Here is a 25,613-nt window from a genome sequence, read left to right on the forward strand (position 1 = left end):
GTTACCCATTCTGTTGACTTAAAACTTAAACGGGTTACTTTATAAGTTGTAAGTTGTAACGAATCCATTGTACGATTACAATTAATTCTTATTAAAATAATTCTTATTTCCAATAACTCTTATTACAATTCTTATTTCCAATAATTCGTATTAAAATTGCACTCAAATAAAAAATATAATAGTAGTTCAAGAGGTCAAAGTAACCTAGGTTAATTAGAGAGACCTGTGGAGAAGAGCTCCCTCTTCCTCTCCCCTCCCCTCCCCTCCCCTCCCTGCCTTTTATTTTTTTTTTAGTTTATTTTTTTGATTTTTCCGACCAATTCAGTTGTTTCGACCATCCCTTTCCTTATGTTGCGCTGCCTCTGTCTGCCATCCATTGTGCTGCATTGCTCTTCACCTCCTAGGAATCGGTTGGGCTTTTCGCCACCCTCGCCTCGGCTGTTGTAGCTATTTCTTGTTTTTTTTTTTTTTTTTTTTTGAATAAGAGTTTAACTTCTCCTTAGATTTGGTTTCATGAGCGATATTTGGGGTAAATGTTTTTGTCTTGGCTTTTAGGACGATGATGATTAGTTTTTGTGTGAGGGTTTTACTCTTATGACGAAAAATAAAAGTTTGGAATATGGGTTATCTATGTATCAAATTGAGTTTGCCTAGAACAGATCTGTTATATAACTGAAGTTTGAAAATGTGTTAGCGAATGTTGAAGTCATAAATATATAGGACTTGATTGTAAGATCTTTATGTTTGTCTCTATGACATTGTAACTTTATAGTTTTGGCTATGATTTATTAGAGCTTTATGCTCTCTGATGTAAAGGCTTTGTGCTATTGATTTTTTTTTTTCAATGAATGAACATAAAAGATTCACTTAAAAAAAAAAATTGGACTCAAATGAATGTTGCCACCTTAATTTTCGCACATGTAAGGGCTTAAAGTATTAATTAAATAATTATATTTATCATTTCTATCAGTTTAATTTTTTTTAAAAAAAAATAAGTGACAGATTTAATATTGTATTAGAGTATAGGTCTAGAATTCAAATCGTGACTTTATAATTTACCCAATATTAATTAAATATTTTACTTGTTCATGAGCATTTTAAATAAATGATTAAATTTATTTATTTTTAATCAGTTTATAATTTTGAAATAATTAAAAACCACAGGAAAAAAAATGATAGCATTTTGAACAAAATAAGACTTGGATTATTAGATTGAGTTTAACTTCAATGCGGATGGACTGCAAAAGACTACTTTTGCAGCCTCCAATAGGAGATTGACACATAGGAAAAATGCACAAAACTATCCTAAAGCTTAAAACACTAGATTTTTCCTTATTTCTTCTTTTTCCTTCCATTTCTTCTTCTCTACCATTTCTTCCTTCCTGCCGACAACTCCTCTCCGATTTCTTCTTCTTCTTTCTTCTTCCTTATGTTGAAACACTGGCCTTGACCCACGGCTGGGTCGCAGCAACGGCTTGAGGGTGATCCCTTTAAGGTGATAAAATGCCTAAAGGGTTAATCTTCCCCTCAAGGGTTAATCTTCCCCTCAAGGATTTAGTTTTGAATCAAAAAATAAATTTTAAGACATTAGAATCGATTTTTGAGGTTGGTTTTGCGTTTTCTGGTGGGTCTCGCTAGACCCACGCCTTAGGTCTCATTTGACCCACATCGTGGGTCTGCTGGGTTCAGCGGCCAAGGGTATTTTTGATATTTTTTTTTTTCACTTTGATTTGCTGTGTTTGTTCGTATTTTAGTTTTATGCAATTTTCTTAAATGGATGAGGTGTTATAAGGTAATTGGATGCTGCAGAACATCACTTTTGCAGCCCATCCCCATGGTAGGGGCTCTCTATTAGATTTCTTGCTTTTTCACCGCATAAGTCTTGAGAGAAATAGTAACTTACACAATTTTGTTCAAGACTTTCAGTCGTTTTCATTAAATATTTCTCTATCAAATTGAAAAGCATGAACTCTACCCTAAATTTCCACCAACTTCAAATCTTTTCAAGTACGCATCAGGTCTTGAAGGGTCATTTCTGTGGACTTGTTATTTATTTGATGTGGAAAATTGTAGATTTCCAAATATTTGAGGACTTCATATTCTTGATTGTGATTAGCCATTTTTGTGGACTTTCTCAACATTAAGATATGGACAGCCACGCTTAATTGGTTGTTGTTAAATCACCCCGTGAGGCCTAACCTATGGCTTCGAACTCAATATTTTTGACTTTGGTTCTGACATCATATTAAATTATAATTTATCTCAAAAGCTTAATTAAACTCATAGAAAGATATAAATTTACTTATTTAATTTATAGTTTAACAGTTGTGAGGTCTCTGATTCTAAGTCAGTCATCTAAGTATCTGTTTTTTCGGTATTTATTTGAAAATAATTGACATTCTTGAATTAATTGTATAAATGTAGACTTGAATTGATTGTGAATGCAAGCTAAAGCTGGACATTCGAAAACCTTGGGCATCACATGCTTATTGCTTCTCTTTGAGAATGAAATTAAATAAACAAATGAAAGAACAGAACTCAGAAGAGCTATATACCTATATATCTAAGCAATCGCTCACATAAAGCCACCAGTGTAAGGCACTCCCGCCTGAGGCAACCAGTCATCAACTAGCAAGAAGTTCGCCGCCGTGAAATTACTGGCGTCGGTGGCGTTAATCACTTGGTAACCCGGCCACGCCACTCTGTTCGTAGTGTTCGATCCGGGTCCGGTGTTATTATACTCAGCATAATACAAAGTGCTCAGCGCGAAAGTCGCATTCCACGCCATCCAACCAGCACGATTTACCAAACTACCCATTGAAGTCTGCATATAAACAGTTCTCGAATACTCCTTCCATGGCCTTCCCAAGTACGTCTGAGTAGTCCCATTGCTCAAAGCCAGATCATCGGCGGCTCTAATTGTACAGTTATGGATTGATGTGCCGGTGTTCTGATTTGGGTCCGTCCTACCTTGTGCGGTGATGGCGTTGAACTGTCCGGTCATCGGCAGCCGGGGATATAAGTTACAGTTTTGGAAGACGACCGCGGCGTTACCGAATATGAAATCGACGGTGCCGTATACGTCACACTCTCTGTAGAATTGCCTGAGAGAATGTGTGTAAAGGGTGTCTTGGTAAGCTTCAAAGCTGCAGCTGTAAAATGTTGATAAATCAGCCCCGTTTCGAAGCGCCACTGCCTGGTGCTTGATTGCGCCGGCTGTGTTTCGGATTGTTATGTTCACGGCCACAAACCCCGGCGCCACCACAGCTGCAATAATTATATGAAGCCCATTAATTAGATAATGTCTAGATTAAAGCACCATTTACGATATATATTATTTATTCATATTGAATTAATCGAGCATATTGAAAATGGAGCCGTTTTAAGCTTCATATATGTAAAATGATTTTTTAGTACAAAAATGTACAATTAGGGGAAACTTCACATACGAATTATCATGCGATTTGTTTAGACACTTTCAAATTTCAAAACCTCTCAATTTCACTATTCGAACTTTTAATTTGATACAATCTATTTCCGTCAGTTTTTAAATGTTAAAAGTAAAAAAAAAATGACATTTATAGTTCTAAAAATTTTATAAAATTTCAAATTTATCCTTAATTTCAAATTGAAAATAATTTGGTCTATTTAATAGTTTACGTTAGAGTTTAATTGCAAAATTGATGAAATGGGTCAATTATATATATCAAATTAAAAGTTCAGAGGGGTAAAATTGAGAGTTTTTAAAATTTGGAAAAATCTTCTTAAAACGTGTGGTAGATCAAAGGTCCTAAATGAAGTTGTTCCACAAAATTATTTCAGCGGAAAGCATTTTTGAGCGTTTAGTTCATTTTAAAAATCAATGACAACAATAACAATGTAGACAATAGTGGCCGGCGGTAGAGAATGACATGTGGGAAAGAATGCTTGCGAGAAGGAATTCGGGTATTATGGGTTGAGAAAGAAAATTTTAAACTCGAAAAATGGTTTATGAAATCAAAAAAGGCAGACCATTTTATGAAATTCCTCCTTAACTGAAAATGTATTCGGTTTAACCAAGATTTTCGATCCTACAAAATACGGTAAAATAAAATAAATTTTTTTAAAAATATTTTATATGGAAACAAAGAAAAGATAGGCTTAGTTCAGCTGGCACGCTACAGTATAAAATGCTTGTTAGTGGGTTAGGAAATAATTCTTACCAAATGTTGCTGAATTGAAAGTTGTCCACCCATCAATGACGCTCCGGTTGCCGGTGATGATTGTCTGATTGATGCCATCTCCTACAATCATCAAATACTTCTTGTTCTTCCCAATGGACACATACTCTTGGTAAACACCCGCCGTGACATAGATCAAGAAGTAGCCATCGCTGGATTTAGAATTGTTCGGAGCCGCAGCTATGGCGTCATTGATGGTGGAGAAGTTTCCACTTCCATCTGGACTCACGACCACGATGTCAGACACCAAAACCTCGTCGCCACTGCCGGACTGAAGTAGCTTTCTCCGGCTCACCGACTCGTAAATAGCACGTGTCTGGCCAGACATATTCAACGGCAAGCGTCCGTGTCGGAAGCCACGTTGTTTCCGAGTAGGCTGCCACGTCGTGGATTTCTTTCTCTTGGGCACCCAAACGTTGGTGAAGAGAGCAAGAGAGACACTATAAAGCTTCGTGTCATTCGAAAGGGGGACCGCAAGGCCTTTTTTTATGCTCCAAGCCGACGCCGTGGCTTGCAAGCCATCCAAACAAGTTTGCTGGTTGGTTAAAATGGCGCTAAGTAGTGTTTGGATGTCCTCCGCTTTCCAGCTAGAAAGTGTTTGATTCGTCGTGCTAACTGTTTGGAGCGAGGTTAAGAGGAAATCCATGTTGAGTCCGGCGAGGAACCGGCAATCTTCAAGCGCCCGGATTGCTGATATTGTGAGGGAGGACTTGTGGTTTAGATATTTGTCCACCATTTTCAGAAAATTGCGGGATTGAGACAACGCTTTCCGGACAGAATACCTGCCATATTCATGCACGTTGGCGGATTTGGTGGGGAGCACAGATTTGCAGAAGGAAGGATCCGGGGTGGACTTGCACATTGTTCCCTGTGAGACTGGGCTGGTTGCATTGCTGTCGGCAAAGGATGGGGAGACAAAGAAGGGAAGCAGAAGGAGATATGATGAAAATGTTATGAAACAGATGAGCTTGGAAGAAGCCATTGAAGAGAGAAACAGAGAGTTGAAGAATGTGTAGTGTGGTGGCCAATAGGCAGGGGGTTGAATATATAGGGAAGGGATAGAACCTACATAGAAAGAGCCTAAACCGTATAAAAGCAAATTAACGATCCCTCAGGTCGAACTGTGCTAATGAGGATATGAATAAGACCTTAAATGACTAATACTAATAAGATTGAAAATTCTCATTTTGAGAGTTGAACTCTTACCTCAATATATATATAAACCGTTAATTTGATTAAGCGAAAATTTCACAAAAGCTTCCTGAACGTCTACGTATTTTGTGAATACTCTAAAATTCAGAAACTCTCAATTTCACCTATTGAACTTTTAATTTGATGTAATCTACTTTATTTCGTTAAGGTTAGGCGTTAAACCGACGTTAAAATGGATGAAATGACATTTATACCCCTAAAATTTTACAAAATTCTCAATTTATTCTTAATTTCACATCAAAAATTGATGATATTTTGATATTTTTAGTTTCCCCTTTGATTAATAATGAACAGATTGTTGGATGGATAGAGAGAATTTGACGTGGGTATTAAATAAGCGAAGTCAACCTGACTTGTCTAAAACGCGTCGTCGTTCGTCGGCTTTGATCGATGTTAATCTATTGGTTGGTTGCCATGAAGAAAGCGGGGGAGGGAGCAAGCTAGCTGTAACGCAAATCTAGCAAATTTGTGAATCCCACTAGGACATATTTTAATCACATCAATCTTGGGTATTTGTTGATGATTGGTTTGCGCATTTTGGAATGCATATGACATTTTGTCAAACGTGGGGTATGTGTCAACCATGTTGGTGACAAATCCAATTACAATCTGCCTACCTATTTAAAAACAAAAAAGAATTGGGTTAGGTTAGGTGCGAGCACTGAGGAGTCCAACCCTAGAGCTAGACTTTGAAGGGTATGTTTGATATACTGAGATGATGATTACTTATGAATACGAGTGAGTAGTAGCAAGCTAGATGCACAAACTTGTAATAGAATGACCAAAGGAAATGCTCGATTGACTAGACGTTAGGTAAGCAAATTACAAGAGATTTGGTCCTAAAAGTTCATAAAGTAAAATAATAATAATTTAATTAAAAAAAAAAAAGAATGTAGGCCTGCCAGACTTCATTTGGTGAGGGGGTTTATTTGACTTAGATTTTTCTCAGACCTTTCCAACGACATAACTGTTTGGAATTTATGCTTTTAGTCAAACACCGCCAAATTAATGATGTTACCAACTACACACTTACTTTAAAGATTAAAACGATCATTATTCATTAAACAGTAACATTAAAAAAATAATTTATCATTTGATAAATGTTACAATGAACCGCCACCTGTTTATCCAATTAGGACAACCGACTAGTCTTTTCAAATGAAATGAATAAAAAACTATTTTATGTTCATATATTTAATGACATATATATATATACATAATTTTTATTGAAGAGAATGATCTATTCCTTTCCATGCAAGGTAATTATAGAAAGTTGGCCACTTGGAAAGGAGAACGTAGGATATAATTTATCAAGTTGGAAAAAGAGGCATCCAAAGTTCCAAACATGTGCTGCAAGGGGAGTGAAGCTTCCTCCACCTCATTTCTTGAGCTCAATCTTCCTCTAGTCTTTAAATCACATGATAAAGACAAAGTGTTTTTTTTTCTTTTTTCTTTTTTCTTTTTTTTTCAAATAGACTAGTCTTTAAATCACACGCATTTAAAAAAATACACGTAATTTTAATAAATTGAATTACTTTGTAAACATGAGTGATCGATCTAGTGCCAAAAAAAAAAAGACAGTATAGTTAACTATGTTCAATTGTTATTTTTAAGGACATGGATGTAGACGGGACTCGTTAGAAGTGATAAATTTGGGATTTGTATCCACTAAAAGAATTTCAATTTTTTAAATTTTAAATGTAGTTCGTCAATTTTTTATTTAAAGACTATTGTTCTGTCATGTGTTTTACTATTAATAAAATAATAAATATATATTATTTTATTAGTAGTAATTAGTAAGACAAATAATAGAATAATAACCTTTAAATAAAAAATAAAAGGCCAAATTTGAACCTGCCAAGTGCCAAACAAAGTCAAAAGTCGTGGATTGTATTTTGTTTGTAGTGGGCGAAAAGTTTGAATTCAATTTAACGTTGGGCGAAAAATTAATATATACTAATGAATTTTGTACAGGGTCAACCGAACCATGCCCTCAACAGGCCAGGCTGGAGATTCTTTCTTACGTGGTGTTTTTTGTTTGGGGTAAGTTTCTTACGTGGTTTTCGCACAAGGGTTTCAGTATACACAATGCCCACCGACTCCGGGCTCACGACTAATGAATATCAACACCCCTTGAAGCACGTATGCATTTAACATATTATTAAAAATGTAACGCGGAGAAAAAGCTGCCAATTTAGAGGTCACAATTTGGATTGTTTTGAGGGGTATAAGTCAATTAAAATAGTTATATTTTTTAATCTTAATTAATTAATTAATTTTATACTGAGTTTATGTCAAATTTATAGATCATATCATGTAAAAATATTCAATTTTTATATATATTACGTTCTGAGTTCAGGTAACGTCAATGTATGAATGTAAATGTATATTGGCAGACCCGAACCCAGTCAAATTCGAGATGAATTTGCAAATGGTATAAAAAATTGCTCGTTTTGTCGCATGCAGTACTCGTGATTCGTGAACCCGTGATGCTTCTGACGCCTGCTGTAGATATACAGTAGAGCGACGTCGGTGGGGACGAGTTGAAGCGGAGCTCCAGAGACCAGCACTGTTACTTTAGAATATAAACCACTATCTCTATTCTCTAACACTATCACTTGTTAGGAAAAAAACAAAATAAAAATAAAGAAAAGCAAGAAGTCTTTAGGTTGACCGAAAATACTACAATTATTTTTTGTAACTTTTAATTAGCCGGTTTGACACAAGCAATATATATATATATATATATATATATATATATATATATATATATATATATATTACCCTTAATTTGTTTTTTTTTTTTTTTTTTTTAACTTTAAAAAAAGGAAAGATGTTTTATCTAAGGAATAACTGAGACAGGTTACAAGTCATTTAAATTTTTTGTATGTTGTTGAGGCCACCATATAGTTAAATACATTTATAAAGCACCGACTCTTCATGGCTAGTAAGGTCATTATTCCTTTTCTTTTTTTAAGTGTACATGGATCCCTCATAGCCCATTGGACCTGGACGGAAGGCCCATCCTGGATGCAAAAGAAACGGAAAAAGAAGCAGTAACAGGCTACCACAGGAAATGGGTGAACGTTAAAAAATAATTGAGAGAATGATATAGATCATGGTGTAGACAATGAAAGGAATCTGAGTTTCATTTACGACGGTAAGCGGGCCGGATCACAAGCTCGTTTTGGAAGTCTTGTAAAACCCTCCAAAATTAATAAAGCTCATCATTTCCACGCAGATCTTGTACAGACATGACACAACCCCCATTAATACATCAATACATTTAACATGCACAGAGTTCCACGTACAGAGAACCCCCCAATAATACATTTTAACAAGCATCGATCCGTTCGCATTCTCATCTTCCTCCCTCAATTCAATTCTCCTCTCTCAACATCCGCCATGTTTAATCTGAGAACAAGAAGTAAGCTCTTGTTAACTCTCTTACCCATTTCAGCAATTGTCTTAATCCTACTCTCCTCAATAACCCATTTGAAAAAGAGCCCCAAAACCACAGATATCCCGCTCATGCATTTCCACAAATACATCCAAGTAGCCCACTCAACATGCCAAGGAACACTCTACAGTCTCTACCCACACATATGCGTCTCAACCCTCTCTTCCTTCCCAGATCTTGCTTCCAAATCACTCCCGGAGATAACCTCAGCCAATGTAAACCACACCATGTACGAGGTGAAAGCAACCTCCAAAAACTGCACCCGCCTCCGAAAGAAGCTCAAGAATCGTCTCGATCTCTTTCAAAAGAGATCTCTCGACGATTGCCTTGAGCTCTTCGACGACACCATTGACGAGCTTCTCACAACTCTCTCCGATCTCTCCCCTCAGAAATCAACCTCCACGCATTACCATGACTTACAAACGTTGTTAAGCGCCGCGATGACCGACCAGCAGACGTGCCTTGACGAGTTGGTTTACAGCAACGCAGGAGTCGGAGACGAAATCAAGAACAGCTTGTCTAAGATCTCTCACCACCTAAGTAACTCCTTGGTCATGCTCTAACACTTTGCTTAATTAAACTATATTTTATGATTAGCTTTATAACAGACAAACATGTGTACGTACTACATAAATGTGATGCAAACTTAACCATCAAAGCCAATATATATATATATATATATATATATATATATATATATATATATATATATATATATTTTTGAAATCTATCTTTATTCAAAAAATTGAAATTCGGGATAACGCCCTACAGAGATAGAGCTAATTGCTCTAAAATAACAATGTCAGAAATACAGTTGGGGGATTCTTCAAGCCACACATGATCCATTGAGGTCCTTATTGCGTATTGGGCAAGTCCATGAGCCGCTGAATTGGCTTCCCGTTTCACGTGGCGAACCTTCCATCCATCCATGAAGAGACTCCAAAGCCAGGCGATTGTCTTCTATAAGCTGCCCATACCGTAGCCAATTGGGGTTAGAATCATTAATAGCCTTCACCACAAGTAGAGAGTCCCCCTCTAGGAGAATGTCGTGAGCCCCAACCTCTCTACAGAATTCCACTCTGCAGAGAGCAGCAAAAGCTTCTGCTGTGGCCGGTTCATACACTGCCATGATGGGCTTGCTAAGGCCTGCAATCGCAAAACCCTTCTCATCACGAATCAGTACACCTACTCCCATCCGCATCTCCTTCAGGGCTATAGCTACATCCCAGATCACCTTAAAAATACCAGAGGGCGGAGGTTCCCATTTCGGCCTATTAACTGAAGGAGTAACAATTTCAGCTAGAGGCTTGGCATTTGCGTTGTGGAAATGTTGGAGGGAGGCCTTGGCTTTAGCAGCTACCTCGTCAGGATGAGTAAAATGTCCCCCATGGAGCACCTCGTTTCGTCTCTTCCAGATTCCCTTGGCTATCATTACGAATAGTTCCAGGTCCTCCTCTTGCATTAGGTTCACCATTTTTTCCATAATGTCCATGAAGCATTCACCATCAACCACCGTTTTTGGTAGTTTCCTGCTACTCACGCTCCAGACATCCTGGGATGAAACACAATCCCATAGAATGTGAGTGATGGTTTCTGGACTCCTACAGCATATCATGCATTGATCGTCAGACAACACTCTCCGCTTCTTAAGCCAATATATATATATATAATATGCATACCTTCTTAAGTCAATGAAAAAAAAAAAAAAAAAACTATTGGTTTTTTTTTTTTTTTTTTCATGTTTCAATTTTATTTTATTTTTTTCCATATGCATTATTCAATAATGATGTAAGATTTTAGTTTTTTTTTTTTAAAAAAAAAATTAAGGTAAAAAGAAATTTTAAAACCTTTTTTTTTTTTTTTTTGGGATCAAATACTTACATTTTACATGGAAATATAAAATTTAAGCTAGGTTTTTCTGTGACTATCTCTACTCTAATTTTGAATGGAAAAAGTGTAAAATTCACGACTAGTTTTCTGAATCGAAGGATTTAGTGATATGAAAATGGTGTACCATATGATAAACATAACCTCTTTGGAGTAGGCTCTTCCTTGGTTATTAAACCGGCCTACCATCAATATGATCATGCCTATTCGCAACAAAACCTATGGCTAGCTCGCCAGACGTTGTCCATATCAGGCCAACCAATATTGAGCAAATTTAGGCCGGCCGAAATAGTAGGATCGGACTAGACTTATTATGAATAAGCAGACACATGAGAATTCAAAGAAGCTACATTCACAATAAGCATACTGGCATTCCATTACAGCCAGAGAATTATAAAAGCATGAGCTAAGGGACTGGGGGCCACATAATCAAATTGTGTTAGCCTCAAACCTCTCCCTCAATTGACTACGTGAGGAAAACACTTCATTAAAGAAAAGGGATTGGAAGTTTGATTGTTGAGAGGTACGCTCACTTAAATTATCCGTACCAAACACTTTTGCTTTATTTGCTTACTTTTCTTTTTAAAAGCTTATTATTGACTTAGACATCAGAGTGAACTCTCGCAAGACTAACAGAGGTCACTTTGACCTTTCTTTGCTTCTTACCTCGCAATTAGCATTATCAATCCAAGGTTCGGTGTACGATCAATAACTGACATCTCCGTAAAACTTCTATATGATTAAAAGCTGATTCGATTTTAATAGATATATGCCAAACACCCATCATAAGTTTACAAACAGTACTAACCCCCCCTTTTTTCCTTTTTTTTTTTTTTTTTCACAATCTTCTAATTGGTTGCTTTCAAGCCATTTAAGCAATCCGGCTGATTATTTTCACGGGAGACACCACCAATTGAAAAGTATCAAACAATAAAGTTATTGTAATTAAAGCTACCAAATTAAGAACGCCATGTAAAAGTTATACGGTACTTCACTTATAATTATTAAGATATTAATTGAAGTTTTATTTCGACCACACTACACTCTCTTGGCATAAGCTTCCAGCCTTTCCACCATCAAAATGGGCCATCTTTAAGATATTAGATGATCGATAGCATTGTTGCAGGGTTTTGCTTTTTTGTTTTTAGTTCAAATTTTGTGACCAATGGAATTTAGTAAAGAGAATAAAAGAAAGGAGTTTGAAGCGATTTAATGAGACTTTACAAGTACTTATTCTCAAGTGTCACTCCTTATCTATAAAAATTGTATATAAAATTCAATGATAACTTTTTGACTGTTAAATCAGAAAATCAGCACCTAAAAGTAGATATAACATTTCTTTTCTTAAAAATATGGGACAAAGGGGGTGCAAGCACATGGTTGCCTACGTACACACCGTTTATACTCCATATATACCAAATCCAACTATACCAAGACCTGGTCCAGTTCCTTTACTCTTACACCCATATCCAATATAGCTCCTTTCCAGTCTCCATGCTCTTCATGTGAGATCATGAACAGACAACCCCCAGCTAAGAAAAAATAAATAAAAAAAAGGCAACCCCCCATCACTACATTTAAAAAGCATCAACTGCCCTCTATATTTTGCTTCACCCATCTTCCCCATCTCCTCCTCCCTTCTCTCTGTCTCTCTCTGTCTCAACACCCACCATGTATAATCTCAGAAAACGAAGTAAACTCTTGTTTACTCTCTTACCCATTTCAGCCACTGTCTTAATCCTACTCTCCTCAGTAACCCATTTGAAAAAGAGCCCCAAAACCACTGATATCCCGCTCATACATTTTCACAAACACATCCAAGTAGCCCACTCAACATGCCAAGGAACACTCTACCCACACATATGCGTCTCAACCCTCTCTTCCTTCCCAGATCTTGCTTCCAAATCACTCCCGGAGATAATCTCAGCCAATGTAAACCACACCATGTACGAGGTGAAAGCAACCTCCAAAAACTGCACCAGCCTCCGGAAGAAGCTCAAGAATCGTCTCGATCTCTTTCAAAAGAGATCTCTCGACGATTGCCTTGAGCTTTTCGACGACACCATTGCCGAGCTTCTCACAACTCTCTCCGATCTCATCCCTCAGAAATCAACCTCCACGCATTACCATGACTTACAAACGTTGTTAAGCGCCGCGATGACCGACCAGCAGACGTGCCTTGACGAGTTGGTTTACAGCAAAGCAGGAGTCGGAGACGAAATCAAGAACAGCTTGTCTAAGATCTCTCACCACCTAAGTAACTCCTTGGTCTTGCTCAAGAGAATCCCGCCTCCGGCGGTTAAAACATCCATGTCGTCCGAGGTTTTCCCCGAGTATGGAGGCATGAAACACGGGTTTCCATCATGGGTTTCTCCGAAAGATCGAAAACTTTTACAATCTTCGGTGAATAAGACCAAATATGACTTGGTGGTGGCTAAGGATGGCACTGGAAATTTCACCACCATTGGTGGGGCAGTGGCTGCAGCTCCAAACTCAAGCACAACCAGGTTTGTCATACAAAATTGGATACATCCGTTACAATATAAATTAAATAATTTAATTAATAAATTTAACCTTTTAAGATAAGCTCTAGTTCTATTGAATCACAATATGAATAAAAAATAAATCAAACAAAATTTTGTACAATACTTACAATAAAATAAGTTGTAGTATTTCAAGCCACAATTTATTAAAAAACAGAGTAAGTTAGATAAATGTACGTAGCTAGCTAATTGAACTTTTATTATGAAGGTTTGTGATATACATAAAGGCAGGGGCATATTTTGAGAATGTGGAGGTAGAGAGGAAGAAGACCAATTTGATGTTCATTGGTGATGGGATTGGAAAGACGGTCGTGAAAGCGAGTAGGAATGTGGTGGATGGGTGGACTACATTCCAGTCAGCCACCGTAGGTGAGTTTGAAAACCTCAACTTTCTTACAATTTTTAAATAATGTAATTATATATATATGATTAAATCCGTGAATTTAATTAATTTCAACCGTGAAATAGACGGTTCAGTGAAGACAGCCTTCTTCCTTATTATTGCTAAGAGGAAAAAAAAAAAAAAGTCGGTGGTGAAGAAATAAAGGCCACAAAGTTGGATAAAATAATAAAGACCAAAACCCAATAATTGCACGACACCCATTATGTATGTCGGGTAAATGGCTACGTTTGTTTGTTAAACACTCTCTACTTTAATACTATTCACTTCATGTTTTTTCAAAAACATTTACATCAAAGACAGAACGAAAAAAAGTACTTGGGCTCCACGTAACATGATTAGCTTACAATTTAGCAGCATATATATACAATCTTCCAACAACTTGTAGGAATTAATTACATCACAACACAACTTAACAAAAAAAAAAAAGGAGTCTTGGATTCTCACGATTTAAGCCTAATATCCTTGTATTACTTGTAATGAGTTGCAGCTGTGGTGGGGGATGGATTCATAGCCAAGGGCATAACCATTGAGAACACAGCAGGGCCAAGCAAACATCAAGCCGTGGCCTTAAGGAGCGGCTCAGATTTGTCAGCATTCTACAAATGCAGCTTTGTTGGCTACCAAGACACCCTCTATGTTTATTCCCTCAGACAATTTTACAGAGAATGTGACGTCTACGGCACCGTTGACTTCATCTTTGGCAACGCTGCTGTGGTACTCCAAAACTGCAACTTATATGCCCGCAAACCAAATGAGAACCAAAAGAACATTTTCACTGCACAAGGGAGACTTGACCCCAACCAAAACACTGGGATCTCAATCTTGAACTGCAAAGTCACGGCTGCAGCAGATTTGATTCCTGTCAAATCATCCTTCAAAACGTATCTGGGCCGTCCATGGAAAGAGTACTCTAGGACTGTTTTTCTTAGATCAAACATTGATGATCTGGTGGACCCGGCTGGATGGTTAGAATGGAATGGCACGTTTGCATTGAGCACCCTTTATTATGGGGAGTATATGAACCGAGGCCCAGGCTCAAATACAAGTGCAAGAGTGACTTGGCCTGGTTATAGGGTCATCAACAGCTCAACCGAGGCAAGCCAGTTTACAGTGGGGGCTTTTATACAGGGAAGTGAGTGGCTGAATTCTACTAGTATTCCTTACTTTCTCAATTTGAGTTGAAGGCAGAAAATTAAAGCCTCCTCTTTTGTTTTGGGAAAGGTTTAAAATAAACTCTTGAGTAAACGTGTCATTACAGTCTACTCCTTAGATTTCTAATTTTGAGTTTTAAATTCTTAAGTTATTTGGAAGTTTTAGTTGGGTCATTCTGTGTGTTTTTCGTCTAATTACAGTCTACTCTTTGAATTGGTTACTGTTAAAAAAAAAAAAGTAATTTCTAACATTACGAACAAACAATACGCTTTCTACTACAAATGTGTGGGGAAAGATGAATCATGTGTATCCAATAACTCGTAAAATCATAGGCCTTTACAACATTAAGGGTGGTGGTTCAATGGCTAAAAGAAATTTTCAAGTAGTCAGGACATGTACTAGGGTATAAGTTTAAATTTTTGCAATTAAAAATTCTCACATATGCCTAATTATTATTAGTCACCTTAGATTCTTACTACAAGAAAATGTAGTATTAGTAACGTGTATACTGTTCATTATTTTTCATCACGTTACTAAATGGTAATGTGTCAAATTTGACACGTTACTAATTCGAAAAGAAAAAAAAAAAATTCGAAAACTTTAGTAACGTATCAAATTTAACACGTTACTAATTCGAAAACTGAAAAAAATTAAAAAAAAAATTAAATTTTTTTTTTTTTAAAAAAAAAAAATCGAAAACTTTAGTAACAGTTGACATGTTACTAAATTGTACTAAATGATAATGTGTCAAATTTGACACATTACCAACAAGTATTGGAAATATGCACTAGCGACTTCCCTCTTTTCCTATTTTTCTTTTTTCTTCTGTCTTTTTCCTTCCTCCTGCCGCACTTTTTCTTTATTCTTTCTTCTTCTCTTTTTCTCTCACGCCCACTATACCCCATGGCAGTTCCCTCTTCTCTCAATTGGGAAGAAGAAACAGGGGAGGAGAAGAGAAAAAGAAGAGAAGATAAGAAGAAAATGAAAAAAAGAAGAAAAATTTTTCAGTTGGGTTTTGAGTTTGGGTGTTTGAAATTTTTTGGGGTTTGTTTTTTGGTTAGTTTGGTTTGATTTTTCAGGTTGAATCTACTTGGGGAACGGACATCGTATATTTTAATGGATAATTTTTTTTTTGATTTTTATGGTTAGTTTTTCTGATTCTTCTAGTTGATTTTTCTGATCTTTTTATCTCTTTCAAATTAATTAATTATTTGCAACTTATTTAGTTTCTTTTCTTAATTACATGAGTATTGTTGACCCAAGACACTATAAAAGAGTAAGGTAGAGACAGTGGGGGAAATGGGCAGCCGAGATTCAAGACTCACAGAAAACAGCAAGAGTTTGGCTTGGGATAATAGTAAAGGCTTTGAAATTCTTTTTAATGAAAAAACACAAAACTTGCATGCCTAAGAGCACTACTCGTCCAAATTCCAGAAATAAATTTGAAAAATAAAATTATTATTTTTTTGCTAATTTTTTAAACTTTAGTAACGTGTCAATTTCTGACACGTTACTAATAAGAATTTAGTAACATCCAAATTAGTAACACGCTGCACACATTACTAACATTTAGTAACTATTGACACGTTACTAATGTGTCGTTACTAATCAAAAGGGTTTTTGTAGTGGATCTCATTGATATACTGGTGGAGTTAGGTCAAGCTATAGTTCAGTCAAATTTGAAAGAGCACATGGGGTTCTCAACATCTAAGTGCTACAATAGTTCTCAACATTTAGGCCCCTCATATACGTTTCACAGCAAGTAGGTGCTATAATAGTCACCCCATAGATTAGCCTCAATTAGTTTCCCCGCTTACTCTTTAAAAAAAATAATAAATAAATCATAGGCCTTCACCGACAACGTACGTACTTTGTCATCAAGGCTTGGGAGTGTTGGCATACCACCAGTAGACGGACAGAAGCTCAATTATGTTCCTTGTGGTGCTGTCCTTGTAAGATCTACTATTGAAGGATGAACCCTACAGCTCTATCTTATCACCAACAACCACCATATTTACTAACCGTCGGTTGATTGATGTCTGATGCGTTGCCTTGTTGAGCTTGTTTCCATGTGAGATGGATTGCGCATTACTGCATCGTTTCCTTAATTTTATAGAATAAATGCATTTTTTTATTCTTGTGATTTGAAGTTTTGGCAAGAACTTTTTTTCTTTTTAAAAAGTGATTAATCAATCATTGGAATAAGTATAAAAGAGTAAATTAGTCCCTACTGCTATAAAATTTGACAAAATCCATTAACATGTGCAATGAAGATGGCTGAATTACCCCTAAATTTTAATGGTTATTGGTGGTTCAATTACCCGCAAATAGCCAAAAAGAATAAAAAAACAAAGAGGGGGGTAGGGTACTGGGGTTGGCCTCATTCGGGTTGATATGACACATTAACGGATTTGTTCCTCTTCGCTTATCTCACGGAATAATTAATAACTTTTTAAGACTCATTATTTGCCAAAACTCCAAACTATGTGAATCATAATTAATAACTTTTTATTCCATGGCTGGACAACATTGAGAAACTGTTTGTCAACAAAGGATGTCCATTTACAGTGGGGTTATAATTTCAAAAATTACGAAACAAAATTGAGATCGAATTATAGCAGAAAATGTTTCATCACAGGGAGAATAAACTTAGTTGCAATCTACAATAATTTGAAAATGGGTGGTCCATCGATCTGCAGATTCCCCTTTTAGAGTACTTCATTGATCGAAGGTTTCCTCCACAAGCAATCCCAATGTTCGTGGGGTGAAGATGAAGAATCAAGATGATGAACTGACAGTACTGGCCCTAAACTTTTAAAACCTTTGAAGGGGTCCCGTGCTCTGAGACCACTAGATATCCCCTTCTTTGCTCAACGCTTTCATCATTAAACTCAGTAAAGGGCAACTGGGCAAGAATCAAAAGCTAGTGTCGGTGCTCGGCTTTATCCATCTTTAATCCCTATCTTGAGATGCATGCCTGCATATATGTCAGGATCATTTTCAGAGTTCATCCACTTTTCTACCTACAAAATGGCATCTTGTGCTTCATTAATTAAATACCCATGTGCATCATTCACTCGTACAATTTCATGTTCGGATATTTCTCCAACTTTTCTTTGCCTCGCGTGCTGTAAAAGAAAAGCTACAGAAGATTTTTATGTAATTTTTCTCCTTTTTTTTTTTTTTAAAAAAAAAAAGCACCTAAATGAAATCCAATAGCTAGTAACGTTATCCAGTTCTTTAGCTAGGGCTTAAGTAGTGTTGTTTGATATCCAGTTGGATTGCTTGATATAAATCTGAATCTGGATTACTGGGGCTGTTGTTAATTTGGGTTGCCCCACCCATTTCATGTTTAATTCAGATGTACCTCCTATTCCTCCATTTGATTAAAAAAAAAAAAATAGAACTTATTTGGATTAATGTGCAGTTATATATGTCTAATTTAGGGTTGTGATTTGTTTTAGTTTAAACAAACTAAAGTTTAAACTTGTTTTACTACTCGATCTATATGCACCTTCCTTAAGTAAACTATATTTTATATATGATTAGCTTTTTAACACACAAACATGTGTACGTACTACATAAATGTGATGCAAACTTAACCATCAAAGCCAATATATAATGCATACATTCTAAAGTCTATGAAAAAAACAAAAAAAACTATGGTTTTTTTTTCATGTTTCAATTTTTTTTTTTTTTTTTTAAGGTAAAAAGAAATTTAAAAACTATTTTTTTTTTTTTTTTTGGGACCGAATATTTACATTTTACATGGAAATATAAAATTTAAGCTAGGTTTTTCTGGGAATATCTCTACTCTAATTTTGGATGAAAAAAGTGTAAAACTCACAACTAGCTGAATCAAAGGATTTAGTGATATGAAAATGGTGTACCATATGATAAACATAACCTCTTTGGAGTAGGCTCTTCCTTGGTTATTAAACTGGCCAACCTTCAATATGATCATGCCTATTCGCAACAAAACCTATAGCTAGCTCGCCGGACGTTGTCCATATCAAGCCAACCAAGATTGAGCAAATTTAGGCCGGCCGAAATAGCGGGATCAGACTAGACTTATTATGAAATAAGCAGACACATGAGAATTCAAAGAAGCTACATTCACAATATCCTAGCCCTTGCCATGGATACTGGCATTCCATTACGGCCAAAGAATGATAAAAGCATGAGCTAAGGGACTTGGGGCCACATAATCAAATTATGTTAGCCTCAAACCTCTCCCTCAATTGACTAGACGTACACTTCATTAAAGAAAATGGATTGGAAGTTTGATCGTTGAGAGATACGCTCACTTTAATTATCTTTACCAAACACTTTTGCTTTATTTGCTTACTTTTCTTTTAAAAGCTCATTATTGACTTAGACATCGGAGTGAACTCTCATAAGACTAACGGAGGTCACTTTGACCTTTCTTTGCTTCTTACCTTGCAAACATTATCGATCCAGAATTTGGTGTACGATCAATAACTGACATTTCCATAAAACTATTTATACGATTCAAAGCTGATATGACTCTAATAGATATATGCCAAACACTCATCATAAGTTTACAAACAGTAATTTTTTTATTTTTTTTTTAACACAATCTTCTTGGTTGCTTTCAAGCCATTTAAGCAATCGGCTGATTATTTTCACGGGAGACACCATCAATTGAAAAGTATCAAACAATAAAGTTATTGTAATTAAAGCTACCAAATTAAGAACGCCATGTAAAAGTTATACGGTACTTCACTTATTATTAAGATATTAATTGAAGTTTTATTTCGACCACACAACACTCTCTTGGCATAAGCTTCCAGCCTTTCCATCATTATAATGGGCCATCTTTAAGATATTAGATGATCGATAACATTGTTGCAGGGTTTTGCTTTTTTGTTTTTAGTTCAAATTTTGTGACCAATGGAATTTAGGAAAGAGAATAAAAGAAAGGAGTTTGAAGCCATTTAAGGAGACTTTACAAGTGCTTATTCTCAAGTGTTACTCCGATCCTTATCTGTAAAAATTGTATATAAAATTCAATGATAACTTTTTGACTGTTAAATCAGAAAATCAGCTCCTAAAAGTAGATATAACATTTCTTTTCCTAAAAATATGGGACAAAGGGGGTGCAAGCTCATGGTTGCCTTCGTACACACCATTTATACTCCATATATGATATATACCAAATCCAACTATACCAAGACCTAGCCTGGTCCAGTTCCTTTACTCTTACACCCATATCCAATATAGCTCCTTTCTAGTCTCCATGCTCTTCATGTGAGATCAACAGACAACCCCCAGCTAAGAAAAAAAAAAGAAAAAAAAAAGGCAACCCCCCATCAATACATTTAAAAAGCATCAACCGCCCTCTATATTTTGCTTCACCCATCTTCCCCATCTCCTCCTCCCTTCTCTCTGTCTCTCTCTGTCTCAACACCCACCATGTATAATCTCAGAAAAAGAAGTAAACTCTTGTTTACTCTATTACCCGTTTCAGCCGTTGTCTTAATCCTACTCTCCTCAGTAACCCATTTGAAAAAGAGCCCCAAAACCACAGATATCCCGCTCATACATTTTCACAAACACATCCAAGTAGCCCACTCAACATGCCAAGGCACACTCTACCCAGATTTATGCGTCTCAACCCTCTCTTCCTTCCCAGATCTTGCTACCAAATCAGTCCCCCAGATAATCTCCGCCACTGTAAACCACACGGTGTACGAGGTGAAAGCATCCTCATCAAACTGCACGGGCATCCGAGGAAAGCTCAGGAATCTCGACCCGCTTCAAAAGCGAGCTCTCGACGATTGCCTTGAGCTCTTTGACGACACCATTGCCGAGCTTCGAACAACTCTCTCCGACCTCTCCCCTAAGAAAATAGCAGTCTCTAAGAATTACCATGACTTGCAGACGTTGTTAAGCGCCGCAATGACGAACCAATACACGTGTCTTGACGGGTTTGCTTACAGCAAAGGAAATGTGAGAGACATAATCAAGAACAGCTTGTATAATATCTCTCAGCACGTAAGCAACTCCCTGGTCATGCTCAAGAAGATCCCGGGGGTTAAAACATCGATGTCGTCCGAGGTTTTCCCCGAGTATGGAAGGATGAGAAATGGGTTTCCGACATGGGTTTCGCCGAAAGATCGAAAACTGTTACAATCTTCAGTGAATGAGACCGAATATGACTTGGTGGTGGCTAAGGATGGCACTGGAAATTTCACCACCATTGGTGAGGCTGTGGCTGTAGCTCCAAACTCAAGCACAACCAGGTTTGTCCTACAAGGCTACGACAATTGGTTACAGTTGGCCATCTAATGATTTTAGATGTTACTTTATTAGTCATCTCTAACTTTATTTTGAAATACAATACTTGCTATTCTTTAACCTTTTGTAAAAAATCATCTGACCCATAAATCATCAATTTGTAAATAACTTATACGAAAATTATAGTATAGTACCCGGCTAGCGGACAAAGATCTTCTCTAAATTAGTGTACTAGGTTTGATACACAAACTTTGTATCTTAACCATAAAATAGAATAGAATGTGTTTGAGAAATGTAACTAATTGAACTTTCAATTAGTGTAGGTTTGTGATATACATAAAGGCAGGGGCATATTTTGAGAATGTGGAGGTGGTGAGTAAGAAGACCAATTTGATGTTCATTGGTGATGGGATTGGAAAGACGATTGTGAAAGCGAGTAGGAATGTGGTGGATGGGTGGACGACATTCCAGTCGGCCACTGTAGGTGAGTTTGAAAAATTCCAACTTTCTTTTATTTTTTCTCTAACTTAATTGATTTGATTTGTGTGAGGATCATATAATATTGCATGGGGTGTATTGCATGATGTACATGTTATGTACTCTTATGAAATGCATGTGGTTCACGAGTTTGTTGGTCCAATCACGAGTGGGATTGTGTTGGACAAGGTTAGGTTTCCATGTGGCAACTTGCTTACACCAATTTAGTTTGGGTTCAAATGTATCCAATTTAGTTTGCTCTTGCTTTTGTCTTTTTTCTGCTTTAAGAATAGACAGCCTAGTCACGGGGCTTGCCTTATGGCATACGGTAAATTGTTGGGTTGATCTAGGGGTTGCCTAGATACTATGGATTAGGACTATGGATTAGGATAAGTATCTCTCTAATTGTCTTTGTCTAAATTACTTAGACTTTTAGCAGCATATATGAAACAACTTGGAATTAGGATCCTCTCCCGGGTATTTTTGTCTTCTAAAAAAATTAAAAGACAAAAATACTTATTTACTAGATATTCTCTAGTCATTTGAACAAGAGAGGATCGTGTTCCAACAAATTCACGAGTCCGAATAGATAATCAAACCATTCAAAATTTATTTATTTGTCTTAGGAGAGGGTCATTATCTTAGTTACCTAATCTTCTTGAAATTTGAGTGGACCTACAAAAAAAAGTTTGGAGAATCAGATTTCAAGGAATCCTATTTTAGATGTTAGGCCATATTAAAGGTGGGTATACTTTATGATTATGTATTATTGCTTGATGTTGAATAACACATTGAGGTTAATAATTTGACGGTTTGCTATAAATGTTCCATAATTTGAATATGATTTTATTTCATTCAAGGTTGTTAACAATGAATGATGGTTTCTCTTTGCAAATTGTTTACTCTTATTTTGTCCATGACATTCACATAGATGTCGGTAATAATTTGTTTCAATTATTGGCAACACCTAATTAAAAGCATAGTTTGACAAATCTGCCTCAATTAATGTTCTTACTATTTAGCTTTTTCTTTTTGAATTAAGATTCTCCGGTTCATTTGAAAATATTTAGATAGTTATAATATAAGGGTATTTTTCTTTTTAAATTGACAGATGTTCTTAAATATATCAACACTTTTCATTACTTGTTTCTTTTTCCATTTTTATTTTTTTTATTTTTATGTTTGATTGTTGTTTGATGAGTATGAGTAGGATAGTACGAGGACACATAGTGATAGGATAAAGTAACTTCAAGCTAATTTAATTTATTAAATTTATATTTGTTCAAAATACATTAGCTTAATTTGTTAAAATATTTATGTTTTTTGTTTTATTTTCTTGCAATAAAAATATTCACAATCCAAATATATAAAAAAAAAAATCTTAAAAATACAAAAATGATTTTTACTTAAGCACTTTTTTTTCAAAAAAAAAAAAAACACTTGGAAATACATTAATAAATTAAATATATTTTATTAAAAATAAAAAAATGTAAAGAATGGTGGGTTTAATAGATTGAATATTTGAATTGGAAGAAAATTTTGTTTTTAAATGATAGTTGTTAGGGGTCCCAATTACGTACAAAGCCGTGCCCTCATCAGACCCCATTCATAAATTAATTATTATATATATATATATATATATATATATATATATATATATATTTTGTTTTGAAAGCGATAGTTCATAAATTTTAAGTGCCTGTCGGTGGCTTGGAGTTGGGGCCAGCGAGGTCCTATGAACCTGCGTCGTCGATTCTTGAATAGCGTGAGTGGTTTATTTTGTCGGTAAACGCACGTGGCTTTTAATTCCTTTCGATTTATACAAACGACAAGTAGGGTTTTGTTACATATATTCTACTTTATTTTTTCTCTCGTTGATTTTTAATTTTTATAGATCAGAATTGAGAATTAATAATACGTATTAAAAATAAATACAAAAATTGTAAAGAGTGAAAGCAGAATTAAATGTGTACCCTTAAAAAACTGGATTGAGATCTCTTACAATTTTCTTTAAATTTGAGATTCTCAAATTCATAAATCTCAGTCGTCCATCTCATCTAAGGGTTTAAAATAAGTCATGTTTCAAAATGAGAAAATTTAATGAGGAAGCTAGCTACCCTCAACGGAAACGGAACATGATCCTCACAAGTTCAAATGAACTGAATATTCTCCCGTTGAAATGAAATTGAGAGGATCCTAATTCCAAGGAAACATAAGTTTAATAGAAACATGGCTTATTTTAGACCTTTAAATCAAATAGATGACTGAAATTTATAAATTTAAAAATTTCAAATTTAAAAGAAATTCTAAGGACCTTTAAAATCTATTTAGACATGGCTTTGTGGATCATCTAACCCTAGTATTATTGTGATTAATGTCAGCTGTGGTGGGGGATGGATTCATAGCCAAGGGAATAACGATTGAGAACTCAGCAGGGCCAAGTAAGCATCAAGCCGTGGCATTAAGGAGCGGCTCAGATTTCTCAGCATTCTACCAATGCAGCTTTGTTGGCTACCAAGACACCCTCTACGTCCATTCCCTCAGACAATTTTACAGAGATTGTGACGTCTACGGCACCGTTGACTTCATCTTTGGCAACGCTGCTGTGGTGCTCCAAAACTGCAACTTATATGCCCGCAAACCAAATGAGAACCAAAAGAACATTTTCACTGCACAAGGGAGAGTTGACCCCAACCAAAACACTGGGATCTCAATCTTGAACTGCAAAGTCACGGCTGCAGCAGATTTGATTCCTGTCAAATCATCCTTCAAAACGTATCTGGGCCGTCCATGGAAAGAGTACTCTAGGACTGTTTTTCTTAGATCAAACATTGATGATCTGGTGGACCCGGCTGGATGGTTAGAATGGAATGGCACGTTTGCGTTGAGCACCCTTTATTATGGGGAGTATATGAACCGAGGCTTGGGCTCAAATACAAGTGCAAGAGTGACGTGGCCTGGTTATAGGGTCATCAACAACTCAACCGAGGCAAGCCAGTTTACAGTGGGAGCTTTTATACAAGGAAACGAGTGGCTGAATTCTACTAGTATTCCTTACTTTCTCAATTTGAGTTGAAGGCAGGAAATTAAAGCCTCCTCTTTTGTTATATTTGTAACATTAAGAAGCTGTATGATGGAATAACTTCAAGCAGTACTAGTCGTATTTGTTTATCTAAAACCCCTTTGAGAAAGATTCCAATGCCCTTTTACTAGATTAATGGATGTTTTGGTTTAAGGACGGATTTCTCAAAGGGGAAATGAATGATCACTTAAACGTGGGTTTTTGTTTTGAGAAATGCTCAACACATTGCCACTTCCGCATTTTCAAGTAGACACTATTTGATGTGATAGATTTAATGATGATTTTGACTGTTACATCAAAGAGTAAGAATATGTGCAATATTTTTCTTTTCCTTTTTATAAGTTTCTAAGTACTGCGTACAAGATATTGTTTTCAATTTTAGTTTCTCTAAGTTTCACACCAAAACACTTTACAAATCGGTTGGTTTTATGCGTATAGAGAGTTTGGTCTTTTGTTGTTGTTGTTGTTTTTTTTTTTTTTTGTTATGGTTGATGTAGATGCTAACGTGTCAAAATGAGACGCACGTGATAGACGAAAAATAGTTAACAATCAAATGATAGAGTGGCCTATTTAAAATTTGAGCAAAATCGAATAACTTTATCGTTGAAATTAAAAACCTAAAGACTAGATCTAAATTAGATAAAAACTTATATTAAAAAGGGTAAATCATGGACAGTTAAAAGCCCATATAGGAAGCCCATGGGCCAAACAATGTTTAAGGACTCCCAAAAATGAGGTCTAACTTTGTCCATTCTTTTGGGGTCTGGGCTTTCTAGCCCTTTGAGGTGCTGAAGTTAGTGCCCTAGACAACCACCGAGCCCATGTTACTTATTATTAGTATCAAATGGTCCCATGTTCCAACAGCCCACATTACATAGGATGCTCAGTAGTCATTGCCCAAAAGTGTAATTTTCTG

General features: G+C 36.1%; 5 protein-coding genes across 5 annotated transcripts; 3 read left to right on the forward strand and 2 right to left on the reverse strand.

The window, feature by feature from the left end:
* Positions 1-2,575: 2,575 nt before the first annotated feature.
* LOC132170463 (putative pectinesterase/pectinesterase inhibitor 7) lies at positions 2,576-5,213 on the reverse strand. Its single transcript, XM_059581455.2, has 2 exons — positions 4,203-5,213; positions 2,576-3,267 (listed from the first exon to the last, which is right to left on the reverse strand). The coding sequence occupies exons 1-2, from the start codon at positions 5,200-5,202 to the stop codon at positions 2,576-2,578; spliced, it is 1,692 nt and encodes a 563-aa protein (XP_059437438.2). The 5' UTR covers positions 5,203-5,213.
* Positions 5,214-8,963: 3,750 nt separating this feature from the next.
* On the forward strand, positions 8,964-9,455 carry LOC148587960 (pectinesterase/pectinesterase inhibitor 3-like). The gene has a single exon (XM_088513498.1). It carries the CDS (start codon positions 8,964-8,966, stop codon positions 9,453-9,455), a length of 492 nt encoding a protein of 163 aa, XP_088369624.1.
* A 263-nt stretch (positions 9,456-9,718) lies between these two features.
* Positions 9,719-11,498, reverse strand: LOC148587961 (uncharacterized). Its single transcript, XM_088513501.1, has 2 exons — positions 11,446-11,498; positions 9,719-10,493 (listed from the first exon to the last, which is right to left on the reverse strand). Exons 1-2 carry the CDS (start codon positions 11,496-11,498, stop codon positions 9,719-9,721), a joined length of 828 nt encoding a protein of 275 aa, XP_088369627.1.
* A 697-nt stretch (positions 11,499-12,195) lies between these two features.
* Positions 12,196-15,050, forward strand: LOC132170557 (pectinesterase). The gene is made up of 3 exons (XM_059581575.2): positions 12,196-13,286; positions 13,531-13,691; positions 14,213-15,050. The coding sequence occupies exons 1-3, from the start codon at positions 12,451-12,453 to the stop codon at positions 14,905-14,907; spliced, it is 1,692 nt and encodes a 563-aa protein (XP_059437558.2). The 5' UTR covers positions 12,196-12,450; the 3' UTR covers positions 14,908-15,050.
* A 4,972-nt stretch (positions 15,051-20,022) lies between these two features.
* Positions 20,023-24,766, forward strand: LOC132170558 (pectinesterase). The gene is made up of 3 exons (XM_059581576.2): positions 20,023-21,143; positions 21,462-21,622; positions 23,997-24,766. Exons 1-3 carry the CDS (start codon positions 20,314-20,316, stop codon positions 24,689-24,691), a joined length of 1,686 nt encoding a protein of 561 aa, XP_059437559.2. The 5' UTR covers positions 20,023-20,313; the 3' UTR covers positions 24,692-24,766.
* The last annotated feature ends 847 nt before the right edge of the window (positions 24,767-25,613 follow it).

Source organism: Corylus avellana, chromosome 1 (genome assembly GCF_965113065.1).
Source record: "Corylus avellana chromosome 1, dhCorAvel1.hap1.2, whole genome shotgun sequence".
Lineage (NCBI taxonomy): Eukaryota > Viridiplantae > Streptophyta > Magnoliopsida > Fagales > Betulaceae > Corylus > Corylus avellana.